The 19,819-nt window shown below is 41.9% G+C and overlaps 1 protein-coding gene across 3 annotated transcripts in view; it reads left to right on the top strand.

The window, feature by feature from the left end:
- Positions 1-19,589, top strand: part of SIN3A (SIN3 transcription regulator family member A) — a 69,398-nt gene extending 49,809 nt beyond the window's left edge. For all 3 annotated transcript variants that reach the window (XM_082735833.1, XM_082735834.1, XM_082735835.1), the window contains exons 16-20: positions 725-894; positions 5,580-5,753; positions 10,928-11,020; positions 11,909-12,003; positions 19,256-19,589. In XM_082735833.1, coding sequence (XP_082591959.1) covers positions 725-894; positions 5,580-5,753; positions 10,928-11,020; positions 11,909-12,003; positions 19,256-19,574 — 851 coding nt within the window. In that variant the 3' untranslated portion in view covers positions 19,575-19,589. The remainder of the gene's footprint in view (positions 1-724; positions 895-5,579; positions 5,754-10,927; positions 11,021-11,908; positions 12,004-19,255) is intronic.
- The last annotated feature ends 230 nt before the right edge of the window (positions 19,590-19,819 follow it).

Here is a 19,819-nt window from a genome sequence, read left to right as displayed (position 1 = left end):
GTATAAGTTAAAGGCACAGTCCTTTTATGCTTCTTTTTGCACTTTGCAAGTTGCCACGTGAATGTCTCTGTAACAACTGATAAGATTCTAGCTGCTGGTTGAAGTGATTCATGCGCAGTGAGCACAGATCATTTAATGTAAATTGTGAAGTACAAATTGGGAATCCATTTTTAAACAGAAGGACTTTGACAAATGCAGGTTACTTCATTATTCATAGGGGATTTAATTTGCGCTCCTATTTTTCTGTTCCTGAGGGGTTTCCCAGGGCTCGAGTGTGGTGCTGTCTGCCTTTTCTCATCTGCACTTCATGCTTCATTGAAATAGCTTTATGAGCAAGTGACCCATGTGAGGAATGCTTTGCAGGCTGGGAGGGCAGGTTCTTCTCTCAGCATGAGAGCCAGCAACTTTTTGAAGAAACTTCTTCCCTGGGACATTCTGCTCTCCTGTCCAGCAGAGCCCGCTGTACTATAATGAAGTGTTTCTCTGGCGTGGGTAGAGTGTTAAAGCCCCCGTTAAAGTTGCAGTGTCACTGTCCTCTGATAGCACTGGCCATTGTAGCACCTGTCAGATGGCACTTCTGCCTACAGCTGATGTGGTGTGTATGTTTGACTACCCAGGCTTCTTCCATCAGAGGCACCTTAGGCCAGCTTGGGGTTTGACCCTGACGTCTCTCTTGACCTCTTCATAGCAGGGTAAGGCCTTACCTCTCCCATCTCTCCCACAGTGGATGTTGACGTGGAAGATTATTACCCAGCTTTTCTGGACATGGTGCGAAGCCTGCTCGATGGCAACATAGACTCGTCGCAATATGAAGATTCGCTGAGAGAGATGTTCACCATTCATGCCTACATTGCCTTCACCATGGACAAACTAATCCAGAGCATTGTCAGACAGGTGAGGGCACGGTGGAGGCTAGGTTTGGTGAGGGAAGGGGTCCTTACCTAAAGATGGATAAGGCAAAGAGAAAAGGCAAGATTTCTCTTGGAGAAAAAAGGGCAGTTTGCTCAAGCAATGTTTATGGACGTATGGCTTTCTAGCAGAAAGGGGGAGGTTAACGTGATGTTGGATCGCTCACGTTAACAGAGTGGGAGTGCTTCAGCCGCTTAATGGAGTCCTTGGCTCTGCTCGGTATGCCCTTCACAGTTGAAAGAGCCTAGCCCTGCCCCGGTGTGCTGCCCCTCTCCTGCTGTCTACCTGTAGAGCGAGCCCTAGTCCTGGCCCAGCTCTTACCTGATCGCCTAGTGGAAAGCTCTCAGCGGGGAGTGCTTCCATGTCTGAGGTGTTGGTGATTCTGTGTACTTTGCTCACTTAACTTTTGAAGTTCTTCTTTGGGAATGGTTCCATACATGTTCTGTAATACTATCCCCATCTGAGGTTCCACTTGACTTAGATTCGTGATTGGTTTTGTGGTGTGTTCCTGTGGCACCCTAGGAGCTTTGAATATGTTCTTTACAGCTGTGATCATTTATAGCAAATAGTCAGATTTCCACTTTTGTCTTGACTTCTGAATTTCCGAAGGGATCAGAGTATGTTGTTGGTGTGTCACTTTTTTAAAGTGAAAACTTGACAAAGTTCTTGAGTCCTCACTGCCACTATGAGGAGTAAAAACTTGTTACTCAGTGTTTTCTTGGAGTAAAATATGGAATTCTTTACAAGTACCCAGGCTTTTTTTTTTTTTTTGCCTTGATTTTGGAAGGACGCGTGGCTCTGCGCCCTTTCACAGGATCTGCTCAATAGTCAAGGAAGAACACTTCGCATAACTGAATCTTGGCATCTTCGTGAAGGTTGTCAGGTATTCAGTTTTTTTCCTGGAAGTTGCAGACGTTAAGAGGCCTTCCTGATGGAAATCATTATATGGGTACAAACAAATCTAAATATATGGAAAATCTGGATGTATGTAAAATAAAAACTCCAGTTATCGTGTGCTTCTGCATCCCAGTGTGGACATAAAGTCTCTCACACTGGCAACACAGAAACTTTAAAAATCAAGTAGAATTAACTTTCATAAGCTTGAGATTGGTTTCTGAAACAATAGATATAATTATCCATTTATTAAAAGCACCTGGTTATGATTTTGAGTCAGTAATGCATAATGTCTAATCTTTTTAAGAAATAGTTTTTGTCCAGAAACCCAAATACAGTGTTGTTGTTTCTTATGGTTTTATTTGAGAGAGAGAGAGAGAGAGCACGCATGCACGTGTACACACGCATGCGTGTGCATGTGGCAGGGGGCAGGGTGGGGAGGGGCAGAGGGAGAGAATCTCAAGCAGACTCCATGCTGAGTACAGAGCCTGACGTGTGGGGCTCAGTCCCACAACCGTGTGATCACAACCTGAACCAAAATCAAAGAGTCTAATGCTTAACTGACTGAGCCACCCAGGCGCCCCCAAATCCAGTGTTTTTAAAACATATGTTCATGCTTCTCACCTTACTCCTCAGTTGGAGGCATATTTCCTCTCATTCTCCTTATCCTGTTTGATGTTCCCCCAGAGTTCATTGCTGACGGGAGGTAGAACATATATTTCAAGGTTAAGCCATATGTTTACCTTTTCCAGAGTACAGCTGCTGCTTGAACAGCAGGCCTTTGAACTGCGTGATCCACTAACACTTGGATTCTTCTCAATAAGTACAGCGTAGCACTGTAAATGCATTTTCTCTTAGGATTTTCCTAATACTTTCTAGCTTTATTGTAAAAATATGGTATATGATACATACAACATAAAAAATATTTGTTCATTGACTGTTTTTGCTATCAGTGAGGCTTATCAGCCACAGTTTGTGACTAGTTAGGTTTGAGGCAGGTTCAAAAGTTATATGCAGATTTTCAGTTGTGTGGAGGGTTGGTGTCCCACCCCTCATGTTATTCAAGGATCAGCTGTAGTTTAATAGAGATTTGTCTTAACACGGTAGGTGGTCTCACAGATTCCGTAGTACAGAACTCAGGGAATGGCCAATACAGGGATTATACTGGGAAGTTTGGGGGGTTTTAGGGGGGGGGGTGGTTTTTTTTTTTTGCTTTTGGTTTTTTTTCTTCTCCTGCATGCCTTCTTTCTGGAAATCTGCTTCATTCTCATGCTTCTCTCTGCAGATGGATATTTGGCCATGTACTCAAGGCTTCTCCAGCCCCCTGGGGCTTTGGCTTGCCATGGCAGTGCCTCTGGCCCCAGCATTGCTTGACCTTTCCATCTAGATGCTCATCTGTAAAAAGTCTACCAAACACATTCACTGTGTCATTTCAATTTAGCAAGAGGGAGAATCTTAGCAGCCTAGCTTGAGAGCGTGAGCTCTCCATTTGTCCCTGATTTTATAGGGCTGCCCTTTTCAACGATTCTAGGAGGGGCCAGATAGCCAAGAAGAGGGTGTGGATGGGGAGTCAGTGACATGGTCTATTTCAGCCAAGAAGGTCTTAACCAGAAGTGTCTACGTGGTATGGACCATGCTTTAGATGCACTTTTTTTTACACTGCCTACCCCCCAAACAGTGTATCTTAAGCTACTCCCTATGTTATCAGGTTATCATAGGCATTATTTTATTGGCCACCTGAGAGCCCATTGTGTAGACCATTTATAATGTAACCATCTCTAGTTGGTGGCCTTTCTACCACTGTCAGATCAGTCACCCTTCTGACCTTGTACTCTGTCCATTTATCTACAAATACACATACTTGTCATTTAAGACTTTTTTAAATGTTAAAAATAAGTAGTTGTCATAGCTACTAGCACTTCAAAAAGGATGTATCTTCCTAAAAATAGAACGGCTTAGTGGTTTTTGAGAATTTTAAAGTAAAATAGACAAATTGATATTGCAGTTAACATTTTGCTTTTTTCTTGTGTATGTTTTTTCACATTCTCTGGCATTTTTTTATGAGTGAAGTTTCATTTGAGGGAATTTTTATTCCACAATAGAAATATAGTCATGGGCGGCGCCTGGGTGGCTCAGTGGGTTAAAGCCTCTGCCTTCTGCTTAGGTCACGATCCCAGGGTCCTGGGATCGAGCTCCGCTTTGGGCTCTCTGCTCAGCAGGGAGCCTGCTTCCTTTCCTCTCTCTCTGCCTACTTGTGATCTCTGTCAAATAAATAAAATCTTTAAAAAGAAAGAAAGAAAGAAAGAAAGAAAAAAATATAGTCATGACCTGTGAAAATGGAAATTCTAAACGGTTCAACTTTCTAGTCATCAGATAGTTTAAGAACAGAGTCATGGGGTGCCTGGGTGGCTCAGTTGCTTGAGCATCTGCCTTCGGCTCAGGTCACAATCTCAGGTTCCTGGGATCGAGTCCCACATTGGGCTCCTTGTTTGGCAGAGAGCCTGCTTCTCCCTCTGCCTGCCACTCCCCCTGCTTGTGCTCACTCTCTCTCTCTGACAAATAAAATCTTCACGAAAAAGAAAAGAACAACAACATATTCTCAATAATTACCAGCAGTCAGTAGTGATTGACCTTTGTTGAAATTGAGTCAATTAACATTTACAATTTTTTTTTTTTTTAAAGATTTTATTTATTTATTTGACAGACAGAGGTCACAAGCAGGCAGAGAGGCAGGCAGAGAGAGAGGAGGAAGCAGGCTCCCTGCTGAGCAGAGAGCCCGATGTGGGGCTCGATCCCAGGACTCTGAGATCATGACCTGAGCCGAAGGCAGCGGCTTAACTCACTGAGCCACCCAGGCGCCCCAACATTTACAATTTAAGTACTATATTTTTTATCTGATGTAGAAAAATAAGTAATGTATTAGAAAGAATATTGGCCTAGGGGTCAGGAAGCTTGAAATTAGTGTTAACTCTGTTCCTTCAGCTGATAACCCCTGGGTAAGTGATTCAGCAACCAGTTCTTGAATACCCAGTGAGTGTCAGACTTTGTACTCAGGCTGAGAATATAGAGAGGGATCTTGCTTTCATGGTTCTCCACAGCTCCTGTCCTCACCTTGGCACACAGTGAGTGTTCTCATCTAAAATGGAAATTTGTCTCCTGTGTAACAGGGCACCCCCTTCAGCCTCCTTCCCAGGGTAGTTGTGTAGATCAAATGAGAATGAGAGTGAAAGCAAATTGTAAATGGTAAAGAAGCACCATAAAAACAGGAATCCATGAGAATTTTCTTTCATGTAAAATTGTTTTACAGTTCCTTAGAACTTGAAATAAGCAGCACAGTAATATGAGCAGCTTATGTTTTTGCCTTTTTTTTTTTTTTTTTTAAGATTTTATTTATTTGACAGAGCACAAGCGGAGGGAGAGGGAAAAGCAGGCTCACCCCTGAGCAGGGAACTCCACATGGGACTTGATCCTAGGACCCTGGGATCATGACCTGAACCTAACATAGAAATGTAAGCAACTGAGCTACCTAGGTGCCCCAGTTTTGTGTTTAAATAGATAGGAAAGCTTTACTCAAAGACCAGTGATACTGTTGAAGACTTAGGCTTAGTTATTCTCCAAGAATATGAAATACTGGTTTTACGTGTTTAATTTTCTGAAGTAACCAACCAGAAAACCTTTCTGAGCTGAGTGACTGGAACTGTCAAAGGAAGATTGACTGTATGAAAGGGAGAAATATTTTCTTGGTTCACTGATGACTTGCCTTTGCTTGATTCCAGCTGCAGCACATCGTGAGTGATGAAATCTGTGTGCAGGTGACTGACCTTTACCTGGCAGAAAACAATAATGGGGCCACCGGAGGCCAACTGAACACGCAGACATCCAGAAGTCTTTTGGAGTCAACATACCAGCGGAAGGCTGAGCAACTCATGTCGGATGAGAATTGCTTTAAGGTGAGAGTTACTCATGTACCCCAGGGCCATGCTGGTGACTGTTTAAGTTGTTGGAACTATCTCCATCAGAAATCAAAGCCGTTTCAGGATGCTTTGATGCAGTGATGCCACTCCTGGAACTTCTCTGAGCCTACTGGAGGGAATGAAAAACATGGAAAAGTGGAAGTAAATTCTCCCATGGATGATCTATTACTCTCTTATATTTTAAAAAGTTGTTATGTATGATTTTTACAATTTTGTATTCTGTCCCTTTCTCTCTGAATATTTTTAGTAGTATAATGCTTTGTAAATACTATAATGCTTTGTTTAAAAATATTAGTACAGAAGGGCACCTGGCTGATGCATTTGGAAGAGCATATAACTTTTGATCTCAGGGTCATGAGTTCGAGCCCCACATTAGGAGTAGAGACCACCAAAAAAATTTAAATAAATAAATATGCTAATACACATAATCCATGATCCTTGTAGAAAAGATAAGAAATGCAGAGAAAAAAATCATCACCTGTAGTGTTTCATGGTTTGTAGATGATGACGACATTTGTAGACTTTTCTGTGCTTTTATTGGATTTGAAAGAGAGTATACTGGGCAGAATGGTCTGTAACTTATTTTGCTTACTTAGCAACACTTGGGTCTTCATCTTTTCCTGACTATTTTATGGAGGATTGTGACTATCTTGCTGCATTACGTTGTTTCCATTTTCCACCGTTACCACACTGTTGTTGCTAGTTAGTAAAGCAAATAGTTGGGAATGACCTAGACATACAGCCCACTGTGGGAATGGTTATGAGCAGCCCATTGTGTGAATGCCAGGTGGCATATTTTGCAGCCAGTAATAGTTAATCATAAATTATAAAAATACTACATCAGGTGAAAGGAAATAAAACTATGTGTACTGTGACTGCAGAGCTGTAATGAACAAAACTTGTATGTATTTACATAAGAAGGGCAGGTTCCAGGGGCCCAGAATAAGGTTTGTAGTTGGCCGAGCAGAGAGAGCTAACATATCCTTACTGGGTGTGTTCCGTGTACTTGACTGATCCGACCCCAGATTGTCCACTTGTCTGCTTCTACTTTATCAGCTGTTTCTGTAGTTTCTAATCCATCACCTGCACTCTTCGCAGGACAGAGGACATTTCCTAAGCTTTTCAGGGTTGGTTTTTCTTTTCTTCTTCTGAGTTTTAAACCTATAAATGTTTGTTAGAAATTCAGTGTGTGTTGTTTCGTGGGGAGCAGAATTACCATTCCCAAGCACAGTGACTTAACAATGGATTACATTGCGTGGTGAAGGCCTGTGAGGGATGGATAGACTCACCGTATGGATAAGAATAGTTTTCAGAGTAGCAGACGGAATAGCGAAAACAAAGACTTAGTAACCAAAAAAATTATATCATGTCAGTGATTTTTAAAAATGTGCATGTGGAGAATAAAATTTGATATGATTAACATTAAGCATAAGCAGCCCTTCAGATCCCCTGCCCAACCCTGAGTCCCAGCCTCCTCTCCATTTTGTTTCTCTGTACATTGTACACTGCTATTTAAGAACTCAGCAATGCTTGGCTCTCATATCCATTCAGACCCTCTTCTGTGCCTTTACATACATACGTGTATATATATGAAATAAATGACATTAGGCTATATATTCTACATTGTGTTTTTTTCACTTAGTATGACTTAGAATTTCTCTGTTTTGGTTTATATAGACCAAGCTCATTTTTTCAACTGCTTTGTTGTACTTAAGAGTAAAAATGTACCATAATTTAAAAATGTACCATAGGTTTAAAAACAGTCATTCCTGGGACACCCGGGTGGCTCAGTTAATTAAGCACATGACTCTTGATTTCAGCTCAGGTCCTGATCTTGGGGTCGTGAGATTGAGTCCCATATCTGTCTCACACTCAGTGCGGAGTCTGCTTGAGATTCTCTCTCTCCCTCTGCCCTCCCCATGCTCACCCTTTTTCTCTGTCTCTTAGATCAATAAAATCTTAAAAAAAAAAAAATCATTCCCTTCAGGGTGAACATTAAACAATTTCCATTTTTTACTTTCTCATATAGTGCTATATCTTCTGCTTCTATCCTAGTGCACATATGTTAGAATTTGAGGTGGAGACCAAGAAATGAAATCACTGGGTCATAGGATGTGCATATTTTACATTTTAAATAACTAACCAAATATATATATATTATTTCAATTTCTTTATAAGGAGGCTCCACCTACTTAAGTAGGCTCCACCCAATGTGGGGCGTGAACTCAGGACCCTGAGATCACAAGTCGCACACACCACCAACTGAGCCGGCCAAGTATCCCTGAATGTTACATTATTTTATTTTATATTTTAAAGATTTTATTTATTTATTTGACAGAGAAAGAGAAAGTGAGAGAGGGAGTACAAGGAGGGGAAGCAGAAGAGGGAGAAACAGGCTTCCTGCTGAGCAGGGAGCCCAGTGTGAGGCTCAATCCCAGGGCCCTGGGATCATGACCTGAGCTGAGGGCAGATGCTTAACGACTGAGCCACCCAGGCATCCCTGAATGTTACATTTTAATGGAGAATGCCATTTCACTCTCTCCAGCCACAGGCTATATATACTAGCATACTCATCTTGTCTTTTCTTAAAGATTTTAATGTATGTATGTATGTATTTTGAGAGAGCACATAGTGGTGGCAAGGGCAGAGGGGGAGAGAGAGAGTCTTTTTTTTTTTTTTTTTTAAGATTTATTTATTGGTCAGAGAGAGAGAGTGTGCATAAGCAGAGGTGAGGAGGAGAGGGAGAAGGAGAAGCAGACTCCCAGACAAGCAGGGAGTCCAGTATGGGACTCGATCCCAGGACCCTGAGATCATGACCTGAGCTGAAGGCAGATGCCCAACCAACTGAGCCACCCAAGCATCCTGGACAGAAATTATTATTATTTTTTAAGATTTTATTTATTTATTTGACAGATGGAAATCACAAGTAGGCAGAGAGGCAGGCAGAGAGGGGAGGAAGCAGGCTCCCTGCTGAGCAGAGAACCCGAAGTGGGGCTCGATCCCAGGACCCTGGGATCATGATCGGAGCCGAAGGCAGAGGCTTTAACCCACTGAGCCACCCAGGCGCCCCCATGGAGAGAAATTCTTGAGCGGGCTCCATATTGCTTATTCATATCCTTCACCCTGTGTTTGGGAGGGGTGTTTGGTTCTTTTAGGTACTTTTAAAAATAGGATTTTCTCTGGGGGGCTTGGGTGGCTCAGTGCATTAAAAGCCTCTGCCTTTGGCTCAGGTCATGATCCCAGGGTCCTGGGATTGAGCCCTGCATCAGGCTCTAAGAGCTCTTGGGGGTGCAATTAAGTTTAAGTAGAGAAGAGACAGGGGCGCCTGGGTGGCTCAGTGGGTTGAAGCCTCTGCCTTCGGCTCGGGTCATGATCTCAGGGTCCTGGGATCGAGCCCCACATCGGGCTCTCTGCTCAGCGGGAGCCTGCTTCCCTTCCTTTCTCTCTGCCTGCCTCTCTGCCTACTTGTGATCTGTCAAATAAATAAATAAAATCTTTAAAAAAAAAAAAAAAAGTAGAGAGGAGACAGTCTTCTCAGTATCACTTTAATTTGATTTCCTTAATTTTTATTCCTTAAGCAGTAGGATAAATTTTGACACTCTAGGTCATCCTGGATTGGGTGGGAAAAAGGAAACTCCTAGGGACAGTTTTTTCAGATCTGTTGTGGAAGTAACTATATTTGTATTTATGTTGCATGTATTACGCTCTTGTCATGTTTTACATTTTACTAGCAGGTAGGAATTTTTAAACCTTCTCTGGAGGAATACTGGGAACCAGAATTGGCTTCTGGTCCTATTTACTTATTGACTGTGTGGCTTTGAGAAGTGAGAACTCTAAATTTTTTCCTGTGTAAAACGCAAAAGGTTGAAATAGATGATTCTCAAGCCTTCTTGTAAGCTTTGGTCTTCTCCATGTGATTTGGACAGTGATCTTATCTGTAGTAAGTCATTAGGATAAGGGCATTGACAATCTTGGGATACTGACAGGGGAAGTCGCATGTGCCACCACCATTTGATAGTTCTTTTATACAAAGCATGATTTGTTTTTGCCTCTAATCAGTGTACTGCCTTTTTTTTTTTTTTTTAAGATTTTATTTATTTATTTGACAGACAAAGATCACAAGTTGGCAGAGAGGCAGACAGGGGTGGGGGAAGCAGGCTCCCCACTGAGCTTAGACCACCCCCACCACCCAGTGTGGGGCTCCATCCCCAGGACCCTGAGACCATGACCTGAGCTGAAGGCAGAGGCTCAACCCACTGAGCCACCTAGGTGCCCTGGTGTTGCTTTTAAATACGAATTTTTTTTTTTTAATACGAATTTTTTTAAAAAATCATACAAATGTTGGAACTCAGAATTTTAAGAACCTTTAATATGATTGATAACCGTTATAGCAGATAACTTTGTTAATATGTTGATGCTTTGTGTTCCTTAGGCCACAGTGTATATAATGGTTTGGGTAGTCATGTTATGTTATGTTATGTTATGTTATGTTATGTTATGTTATGTTATGTTATGTTATGTTATGTTTAAATAATCTGTGCATCTAATGTGCGGCTCAGACTTGAAGTCTAGAGATCGACTATCACAGGCTCTGCAACTGAGCCAGCCAGGTGCCCCTTTGGGTAGTAATCTTTATGGCATTAGAATTGATTGCTGCTCTCTGTTGGGTTTGATGTTTTCTGCTTCACTTTAGTTAAAGAAGTTTCTCTTCCTTCCTCCTTTCCTTTCCTTCCCTTCTCTTTTTTCTTTCATGCTATTGGCTTAACGTATTTTGTATTAAGTTCCAGAAATGAGGGTATCAGGTAAAATGGCATTGACATTTTATGGTTCTGGCTTTATGTCATATTTCTTTCCACTGAACAAAGTAAGTTTGAAACACTTTTATATTGATTATTGCTCAGCTCATACAGGAGGTGTGAGACATGAAATCATACTTTTTGCTCTAGCCTTTCATTGCGCTGGTAGCAAGATTGGACTTTGGCCTTTTTTATCACCTGCCTTCTAAACTTTGGAGTACCTGCCTCATCTCTTCAATTAGAGTGAATGAAGCTTTATAACTTTATTGCCTCCCAACCTCCCAACCCTTAGCTGCTAGGTTATAGTTTTGGAGGAGATGGTCTTTTGTTTACATCCTGGTTTCTTATTTGCAGCTTATGTTTATTCAGAGCCAGGGCCAGGTTCAGCTGACCATTGAGCTCCTGGACACAGAAGAGGAGAACTCGGATGACCCTGTAGAAGCAGAGGTATGGACAAGTATATTGTAGAAACTGTGTGTTTAGAGAGCCATCCTATACTGAGACTGCCTAGTGATGGTCTTAGGTCAGGACAGTCTCAGGCCTGTTACAGGTCAGAACCTGATGCTTCAAGTACAGGCCATTCCAGTCATGTATGTATTCAGCGGAAGGGAAGGGCTACCTAGGGTAGGTACTTAGGGTTGATGGCCATCTCTTTTAGCTGTCAGTTAAGCCATCTCTCAGGACATCTCATGGTTGGCACCTTTCCTGTTTTTTGTAAAGTATAAGAAACAACAGATGAGGTCATTGGCCAGTATCATGTTGATTTTGTGTCATGTTTACTCTTTATTGGGATTGATGAAGCCAAGAGTTCTCAGCCCCATAGAGTGGTTACCATAGCCTGGCCTAGCAGGTAAAGTTAACGAGAGACGGAAGCCCTGTGTGTGATGTTGAGGGGCCATGGAAGGGAGATGGTTGTTCTGTGGGAATATTGGCTCCTGGTTGCCAGATCTTTTAAAAAAAAATTTTTGAGATGCCAGAAACCCAGATTTTAATGTGAAAGATACTGATTTTCAGATGTTTGCCACTGTATGTTTTATTCTTTAACAAAACCATCTGTGGGGAAATAAAATTTGTCAGTGAGCCAGTTTCTACCCATTTACAACTTCTGGTAACTTTTAAAGTATCTCAGACAAACTTTGGGTTTTGTTCCATAACAGGAATTTGAAGCTGTATGTCAATACCAAGTAACAACATGTCATTATGGAAAGATCTTTTTGATGTTAAAATTTAAGGGTGTCTGACAATTTAGTCCTAGAATTTGCTAGACTACCTGAGGAGGATGGAGTCTGGTGTTTGTACTCTCTCTCCACCCCCATCTTGTGTTTATAACCCTAGCGCTGGTCAGACTATGTGGAGCGATACATGAATTCTGATACTACCTCTCCGGAGCTTCGTGAGCACCTGGCACGGAAACCAGTATTTCTCCCAAGGTGAGTGAACTGAATCACACATTAGCAGCATATACCTGCACAGGGATGAGGAACACAAAGTTAAATGACTTTCAGATCCTTGGTTTTCGCTTGCTCAGTTTGTTGTTCTGTCTGCTGATCAGCAAGGACACTGAGGACACTGATTGAAGGTTTCTGTGGCTGTTCATGCATGAGCTTACCTGCAGCATGTGCCCCAAGGCATCAGAGAAGTGAGAGCTTTTGAGAATCAGTGGTAACTTTCCTGGGTTGGATAGGAGTGTGTGTTGGTCTCCAAATCTTGATGATTCATGAGGAATCCTCACAGGACTCAGCATGTAGTCGTACTCACAGTGATGACTTGTTATAGCGAAAGAGTACAGAGCTAAATCAGCATGGGGAAAAGGTGTGTGTGACAAAGTCAAAGGAAACCTGGTGCAAGCTTCCAGGAGCCGTCTTTCATTGCAGTTGCACGGGACACTCCTAATTCCTCCAAGCAACAAATGACAGTATGTTCGAAACTCTGTCTACCAGGGAAGCTCATTAGGAGACTCAGTGCTGGGTTTTTTATTGGGTGATAGTCATGTAGGCACTGTCTGTCTAGCACATACCAAAATTCCAGACTCCCAGAAAGAAAGCAGGTTTTCAGATGAAACCACATATTTCTGTGAACAGTTTAGGTACATTGAACCTCTTTTAATGCTTAGGGAATGGTGGAAACTTGCAAAATCCAAGATTCCAGAACTCAGCTAAGTGATAACCTTGATAGCAGTCTTACCAAAAATAATAAGATACCGAGGAATAAATGTAACTGAAGAGGTGAAAGACCTGTACTCTGGAAACTATAAAACACTGATGATAAAAATTAAAGAAAACAAAGAAATGGACATACATTCCATGCTCATGGATTGGAAGCAGAAATATTGTAATGTTTACGCTACCCAGTGCAGTCTACACATTTAATGCAATACCTACCAATAAACCACCAGGATTCTTCACAAAGCTAGAGCAAATAATCCTAAAATTTGTATGGAACCACAGAAACCCCCAATAGCCAAATTGAAAAAAAAAAAGCAAAGCTGGAGGCATCACAACTCTGGACTTGAAGTTATGTTATAAAGCTGTAGTAATGAAAACAGCATGGTACTGGCACAAAAGTAGACACGTAGATCAATAGAACAAAATAGAAAACCCAGTCAGAACAGAAAACTGACCATGATTCATGTGGTCAGTTAATTTTTGATAAAACAAGAAAGATTATCAATGGGAATAAGACAGTCTCTTCAACAAATGGTGTTGGGAAAACTGGTCAGCTATATGCAAAAGAATGAAACTGGACCACTTGTATACCACATACAAAAATAAATTCAAAATGGGTTTTAAAGACCTACATGGTGAGACCTGGAACCATAAAAATCCGAGAGCAAAGGCAGTAATTTCTTTGGCATCGGCTGTAGCAACATTTTTAAGATAAGTTTCCTGAGGCAAGGGAAACATAAATTCTTGGGACTATATCAAAATAAAAAGCTCTGCATAGCAAAGGAAATAATCAACAAAGCTAAAAGGCAACCTATAGAATGGGAGAAAATCTTTTTTTTTTAACTTAAAAATTTTTTATTAACATATAATGTATTATTAGTGTATTATTTGCCCCAGGGGTACAGGTCTGTGAATCGTCAGGCTTACACACTTCACAGCACTCACCATAGCACATACCCTCCCCAATGTCCATAACCCGTCCACCTTCTCCCTACCACCTCCAGCCGGCAACCCTCAGTTTTTTTTTCGTGAGATTAAGAGTCTCTTACGGATTTCTCCCTCCCGATCCCATCTTGTTTCATTTTTCCTTCCCTACCCCCTATGACTCCCCGCCCTGCCTCTCAAATTCCTATATCAGAGAGATCATATGATAGTTGTCTTTCTTCAATTGACTTATTTCGCTAAACATAATACCCTCTAGTTCCATCCCCATCATCGCAAATGACAAAATTTCATTTCTTTTGAAGGCTGCATAGTATTCCATTGTATATATATACACCACATCTTCTTTATGCATTCATCTGTTGATGGATATCTAGGTTCTTTCCATAGTTTGGCTATTTTGGACATTGCTGCTATAAACATTCAGGTGCACGTGCCCCTTTGGATTACTACATTTGTGTTTTTAGGGTAAATACCCAATAGTGCAATTGCTGGGTCATAGGGTAGCTCTATTTTCAACTTTTTGAGGAACCTTCATGCTGTTTTGGGAGAAGATATTTGCAAATGATGTATCTGATAAAGAGTTAGTATCCAAAATATATAAAGTACTTACACAATACCTCCCAAAACCAAATAATCCAGTTAAAAATGAGCAGGAGGTACCTGGATGGCTCAGTATGTAAAGCGTCCAACTCTTGATTTCGGCTCAGGTCATGATCATCGGGTCATGAGATCAAGCCCTGTGTCTGGCTCCACACTTAGCAGGAATTCTCCTTTGAGATTTTTCTCTCTCCTTCTACCTTCCCCCCGCCACAACACATGGGTGCACTGGCTTGCTCGGTCTTCCTCTCTCAAATCTAAAAAAAAAAAAAAAAAAGGCAGAAGACACGAACAGACATTGCTCCAGAGAAGACCTGTAGGTTGCCGACAGGTAACATGAAAAGGTACGTAACATCACTGATCATCAGGGAAATGCAAATCCAAACTACAATAAGACATTGCCTTAACACCTGTCAGAATGGCTAACATCAAAAACAGAAGAAACATCATGCTGGCAAGGATGTGGAGAAAAAGGAACCCTCTTGCACTGTTGGTGGGAATGCAAACTGTACAGCCACTGTGGAAGACAGTATGGAGGTTCCTCAGAAAGTTAAAAATAGAACTACCCTATGATTCAGGAATTGCACTACTGGGAATTTACCCCATAGAATCCAAAAAGGTCAGAGGGCTACATGCACCCCTATGTTTAGAGCAGCATTATCTCTAATAGCCAAGATACAGAAGTAGCCTAAGTGTCCATTCCATCAGTAGATGAATGGATAAAGAAGATGGGGTGTGATATACAATGGAATATTACTCAGCCATAAGAAGGAGTGAAATCTTGGCATTTGCAACAACATGGGTGTAGGTAGAGAGTATTGTAGAGTTTTATGCCAAGTGAAGTAAGTCAGTCAGAGAAAAAGAAGTACCATATGATATCACTCATCTGTGGAATTGAAGAAACCAGACACAGGGAAAGGAAGAGACAAACCAAGAAACAGACTCATTTAACTATAGAGAACAAACTGATGGTCACCAGAGGTGGGGGGGGTGACATAGGTGATGGGGATTAAGGAGGGCACTTGTCACAATGAGCACTGGGTGATGTCTGGAAGTGTTGAATCACTATATTGTATACTTGCAACTAATACAACACTGTGTAGTTAACTATACTAGAATTACATTTTTAAAAAATAATGAAGTAGAGCTCTCTTTTGAAGATAGTAGAAAGAACCCATAAAAGATAGCAGGCTTAGGTCTGCTATATTCACTTCACAGAATTTTAAAAATGTCCTCCCTATTTATGGGCAGTGTATTGTTGGTCCTGTGAGGATGAAAATGGAGTTGCAGAAGTAGAAAAAAGGTTGTGCTGTAGTAGAGTAGCTTTCTTCCTTCCCAGAAGCTCAGAATTGAAATCCCAGGTCTTAGGTTTCCAGAAAGGTATTATCCCAATACAGATGGTCCCCCACTTAGGATAGTTGGACTTAAATGATTTTTGGATTTACAATGGTACAAAAGCAAGGCACACTCACTAGAAGCCATTTTGAATTTGGAATTGGGTCTTCCCAGGCTAGCGATCTGTGGTGTGGTCCTCTTACGATGCTGGGCAGGGGCTGCAGCTCCCAGTCAGCCTCAGGAGCACAAGGGGCAAGAGCTGACATGTTTAGCACCGTGCTCTGCCCATCCAGCCACTTTGTTTGCATATTCCAGTTAGTTGTCAATAAATTACATGACATGCAGCACTTTATTATAAAATAGGCTTTGTGGTAGAGGATGTTGACCAGTAGTAGGCTAAAGTGTGTTCTGAGCACTTTGAAGTGGGCTAGCCTAGGCTGTGATGCTCAGTCAGTAGGTTAGGGATAAAATGCACTTTTGACTTAAAATATTTCCAACATCTCATCGGGCTGTAACACCTAAGTCCAGGAAGATCTGTGTTGTTATTATTATTAGACTGAGTTCTAATCAGAACATGGAAAAAGGGGGGTGTGAGCCAAAAGGGTCCTGCCAGCCTCTTCATTCCTTGATTCATTTGGCAGACATTGGAGCAGCTGTTCTATGCCAGGCCTCTCTTCAACAAAACAGGCTTAGTCTCTAGGGTTATGGAATAGTACAATAAGCATACCATGTATTTCTCACCAGGTTGGCCACGTTTTTAAAAGATTTATAACCTGTGCTGTAGAGGGTGTGGGCTAGGAAAGCACTTCATATTCTGTGGGGAAAATATAAATTGATACCATCATTCTGGGGCCAGGGCAATAAAAATATATGGGAACTTTACCTTATAACTTTGGTTTCTAATAATTTGCCTTAACAGCTATTGGAGCTGAGTTCTCAGTCTTTTTGGCCTGGAGATCCCTTACAGTTTTAGAGACTGAATATTTCAAAAAAGCTTTTGTTTATGTGGGTTATATCAGGTAACACTTTTTTTTGAAGATTTAATTATTTACAGGAAGGGGGAGTGCATGAACGAGGGAGGGGAATAGGGAGAGGAAGAGACACTCAGGCAGACTCCCTGCTGAGTATGGAGCCCCAGCCCTGGTCTCCGGGCTCCATCCCATGACCCTTAGTCATGACCTGAGCCAAAACCATGTAGTCCCACACTCAACCGACTGAGCCACTCAGGCACCCCCTTCATTGTTCATTTTTTGAAAAAATAGCTGACAGTACTCCAGGATGGTTAGTCCGTTTTTCCTTCAGGTAAAAATAGTGACCCATTTCCCATTCGGGCAGTGCTTTGGCACACTACAGTGCCGTATGTGTAGTTCCCATTTTACCACACAGCATATTAAAAGGATGTATACTAAGGGGCTAGGATTTGACAAAATATGTTTATTGCTTCATCAAGGATTTTTTTTTTTTTTTGAAGATTTAAATTTATTTTTTTAGGGATGCCTATGTTGCTCAGTTGGTTACATGTCTGCCTTCTGCTCAGGGTCATGGGATCGAGTCCCACATCAGGCTCCCTGCTCAGCAGGAGGCCTGCTTCTCCCTCTGCCTGCGGCTCTCCCTGCTTGTGCTCTCTCTCTCTGGCAAAAAAGTAAATAAAGTCTTTTTTTAAAAAAAGTTTTTTTATTTGAGAGAGAGGGCAGCAGGGAGGAGCTGAAGCAGAGGGAGAGGGAAACTTAAACAGACTCTGTGCTGATTCACCCTGAGATCATGACTTGAGCTGAAACCAAGAGTTGAACATTTAACTGACAGAGCCACCCAGGCATCCACATCATGCATATTTTTTTTTAAGATTTTATTTATTTATTTGACAGAGAGATCACAGGTAGGCAGAGAGGCAGGCAGAGAGAGAGGGGGAAGCTGGCTCCCCACTGAGCAGAGAGCCCGATGCAGGGCTCGATCCCAGGACCCTGAGATCATGACCTGAGCCGAAGGCAGAGGCTTTAACCCACTGAGCCACCCAGGCACCCCCATCATGTACATTATTTTTTTTTTTTAAGATTTTATTTATTTATTTGACAGAGAGAGATCACAAGTAGGCAGAGAGGCAGGCAGAGAGAGAGGAGGAAGCAGGCTCCCTGCTGAGCAGAGTCCGATGCGGGGCTCGATCCCAGGACCCTGAGATCATGACCTGAGCAGTGGCTTAACCCACTGAGCCACCCAGGCGCCCCATCATCATGTACATTCTTAAATGAAACCAGCTTTCCTCATTTTTATTTTAAGTTTTTCTTAGAGACTGAATATTCCAGAAAGTTTTTAATGTGGATTATATCAGGTAAAATTTTTTAAAGATTTATTTATTTAGAGAGAGAAAGAGAGCATGAGCAGGGTGAGGAGCAGAGGAAGAAGCAGACTCCTAGCTGAGCAGGGAGCCCAACTTGGGGCTCAATCTCCAGGACCCTGGGATCATGACGTTAGCCAAAGGCAAATGCTTAACTGACTGAGCCACCCAGGCACCCTCAGCTTTCCTCTTTTAATTGCCAGAACATGGCCTGAGAAGAATATAAAGGTTTCTAAGGACATTTTGGTGCCACCGGCATTTTTATTCACCATTACTTTTGCACTGCCAGTGTAAATGTTAACATAGGAAAACATTTTTTTTAAATATATGTTTCAGTATTATTATGAAAATAGTAGATCTCCTGAAAAGGGGCTTGGAGGCCCCCAGGGGTCCTTGGACCAAAGAACTGCAGGCCTACAGAAATACATGTATACCAGATACTCACTAAGCAATGTTTGTTGCCATAGCAAAGTGTTAGCAACAGTGTAACTGTCTGGCTGACAAGCTTTCTTCTGCTTGCTTTTGGAGAGAATTCAGCTTTAAATACCTTCCAGGGCATCCATTCATGTGAATTGTCCTCTTAACTGTATATATAAGATACAGGAGTTATGTACCATCTTTGGGGGGAATTGAAAAAATAGGCATTTGAATAACCATCTTTGCTCCATGGTTCAGGTGAGGAGCCCTTAGTGGTTCCTGTTAAAGGATGGTTCAGTTAAGGTTAAGATCAAGAGAATGTGACGAAAGAAATTTTCGCATTAAGTGAAAAACGGAGAATAATATAATATATAGTATGATCTTTAGTCTTTAAAAACATCCCAAAGCAGAACTATAGTGAGTGATTATGTATGTGAATTCCGAGAGGCTTAGGAGGTTTAAAATCAAAACTGTTCTCAGTGCCTACCTCTTCTGGGGCATGTGGGATTCAGAGAATCTGGGGTAGGAGAGGTTGAAGGTTTCTGCCTTTTATTCTGTGTATCTCTGCATTTGAAACTTTTTTTTTTTTTTTTTAAACAATGAAACCATTGGGGAGAGAGATGTATAGTTAATATATATAGCTAAGTTAGACCGTATATACACACACACACTAAAAGTATATATAAAGTATATATATTTTTTAAAATATAAAAGTATATGTAACTGAAAAGTGTGTGTGTGTGTGTGTGTGTGTGTGTGTGTATCTGGTTATGTAACTAAAATTATGATAAGTGCTAAAAAGGCATATGACAAGGAGAACCCCTTTGAGGGGACTCATGGGAAGGCGCATCTGGGCGAGCTCTGATTCTGTAGGGCTTCTCTGCTCCGTAGGAATCTAAGACGAATCCGGAAATGTCAGCGTGGTCGGGAACAGCAGGAAAAGGAAGGGAAGGAAGGAAACAGCAAGAAGACCATGGAGAATGTGGATAGCCTGGATAAACTGGAGTGTAGATTCAAGCTGAACTCCTACAAGATGGTGTACGTGATCAAGTCAGAGGACTACATGTACCGGAGAACAGCCTTGCTCCGGGCTCATCAGGTAAGAACCAGTCGCAGAATGTCTCTGCGCCCTTCCTCCCCGGCTGGGCCCAGGGCTACCACAGGGTCCTGGTTGTTTCTCTCCCTTTCTGAGAACCACCGCTTGTTATGAGTGGTGAGTTGTTGGGTAAGCAGATGTATTAGGCTGTTAAAGATGTCAGAATGAAGGTCCACAGACTGTGTGCCTCAAACAACAGAAATTTATTGTCCTACAGTTCTGGAGGCTAAAAGTCAAAAATTGATGTGTGGCAGGGTTGGTTCGAACCAGGGCTGGGAGGGAGAATCTTTCCCATGCCCTCATCTGCTTCACACAGCATTTTTTCCCTGTGTGCCTGTGTCCAGTGTCCCCCTTTCAGG

The sequence above is a fragment of the Mustela nivalis genome, assembly GCF_964662115.1.
Source record: "Mustela nivalis genome assembly, chromosome: 6".
NCBI lineage: Eukaryota > Metazoa > Chordata > Mammalia > Carnivora > Mustelidae > Mustela > Mustela nivalis.
The sequence above is the reverse complement of the archived record's forward strand: the minus strand, read 5'-3'. Positions and strand labels throughout refer to the sequence as shown.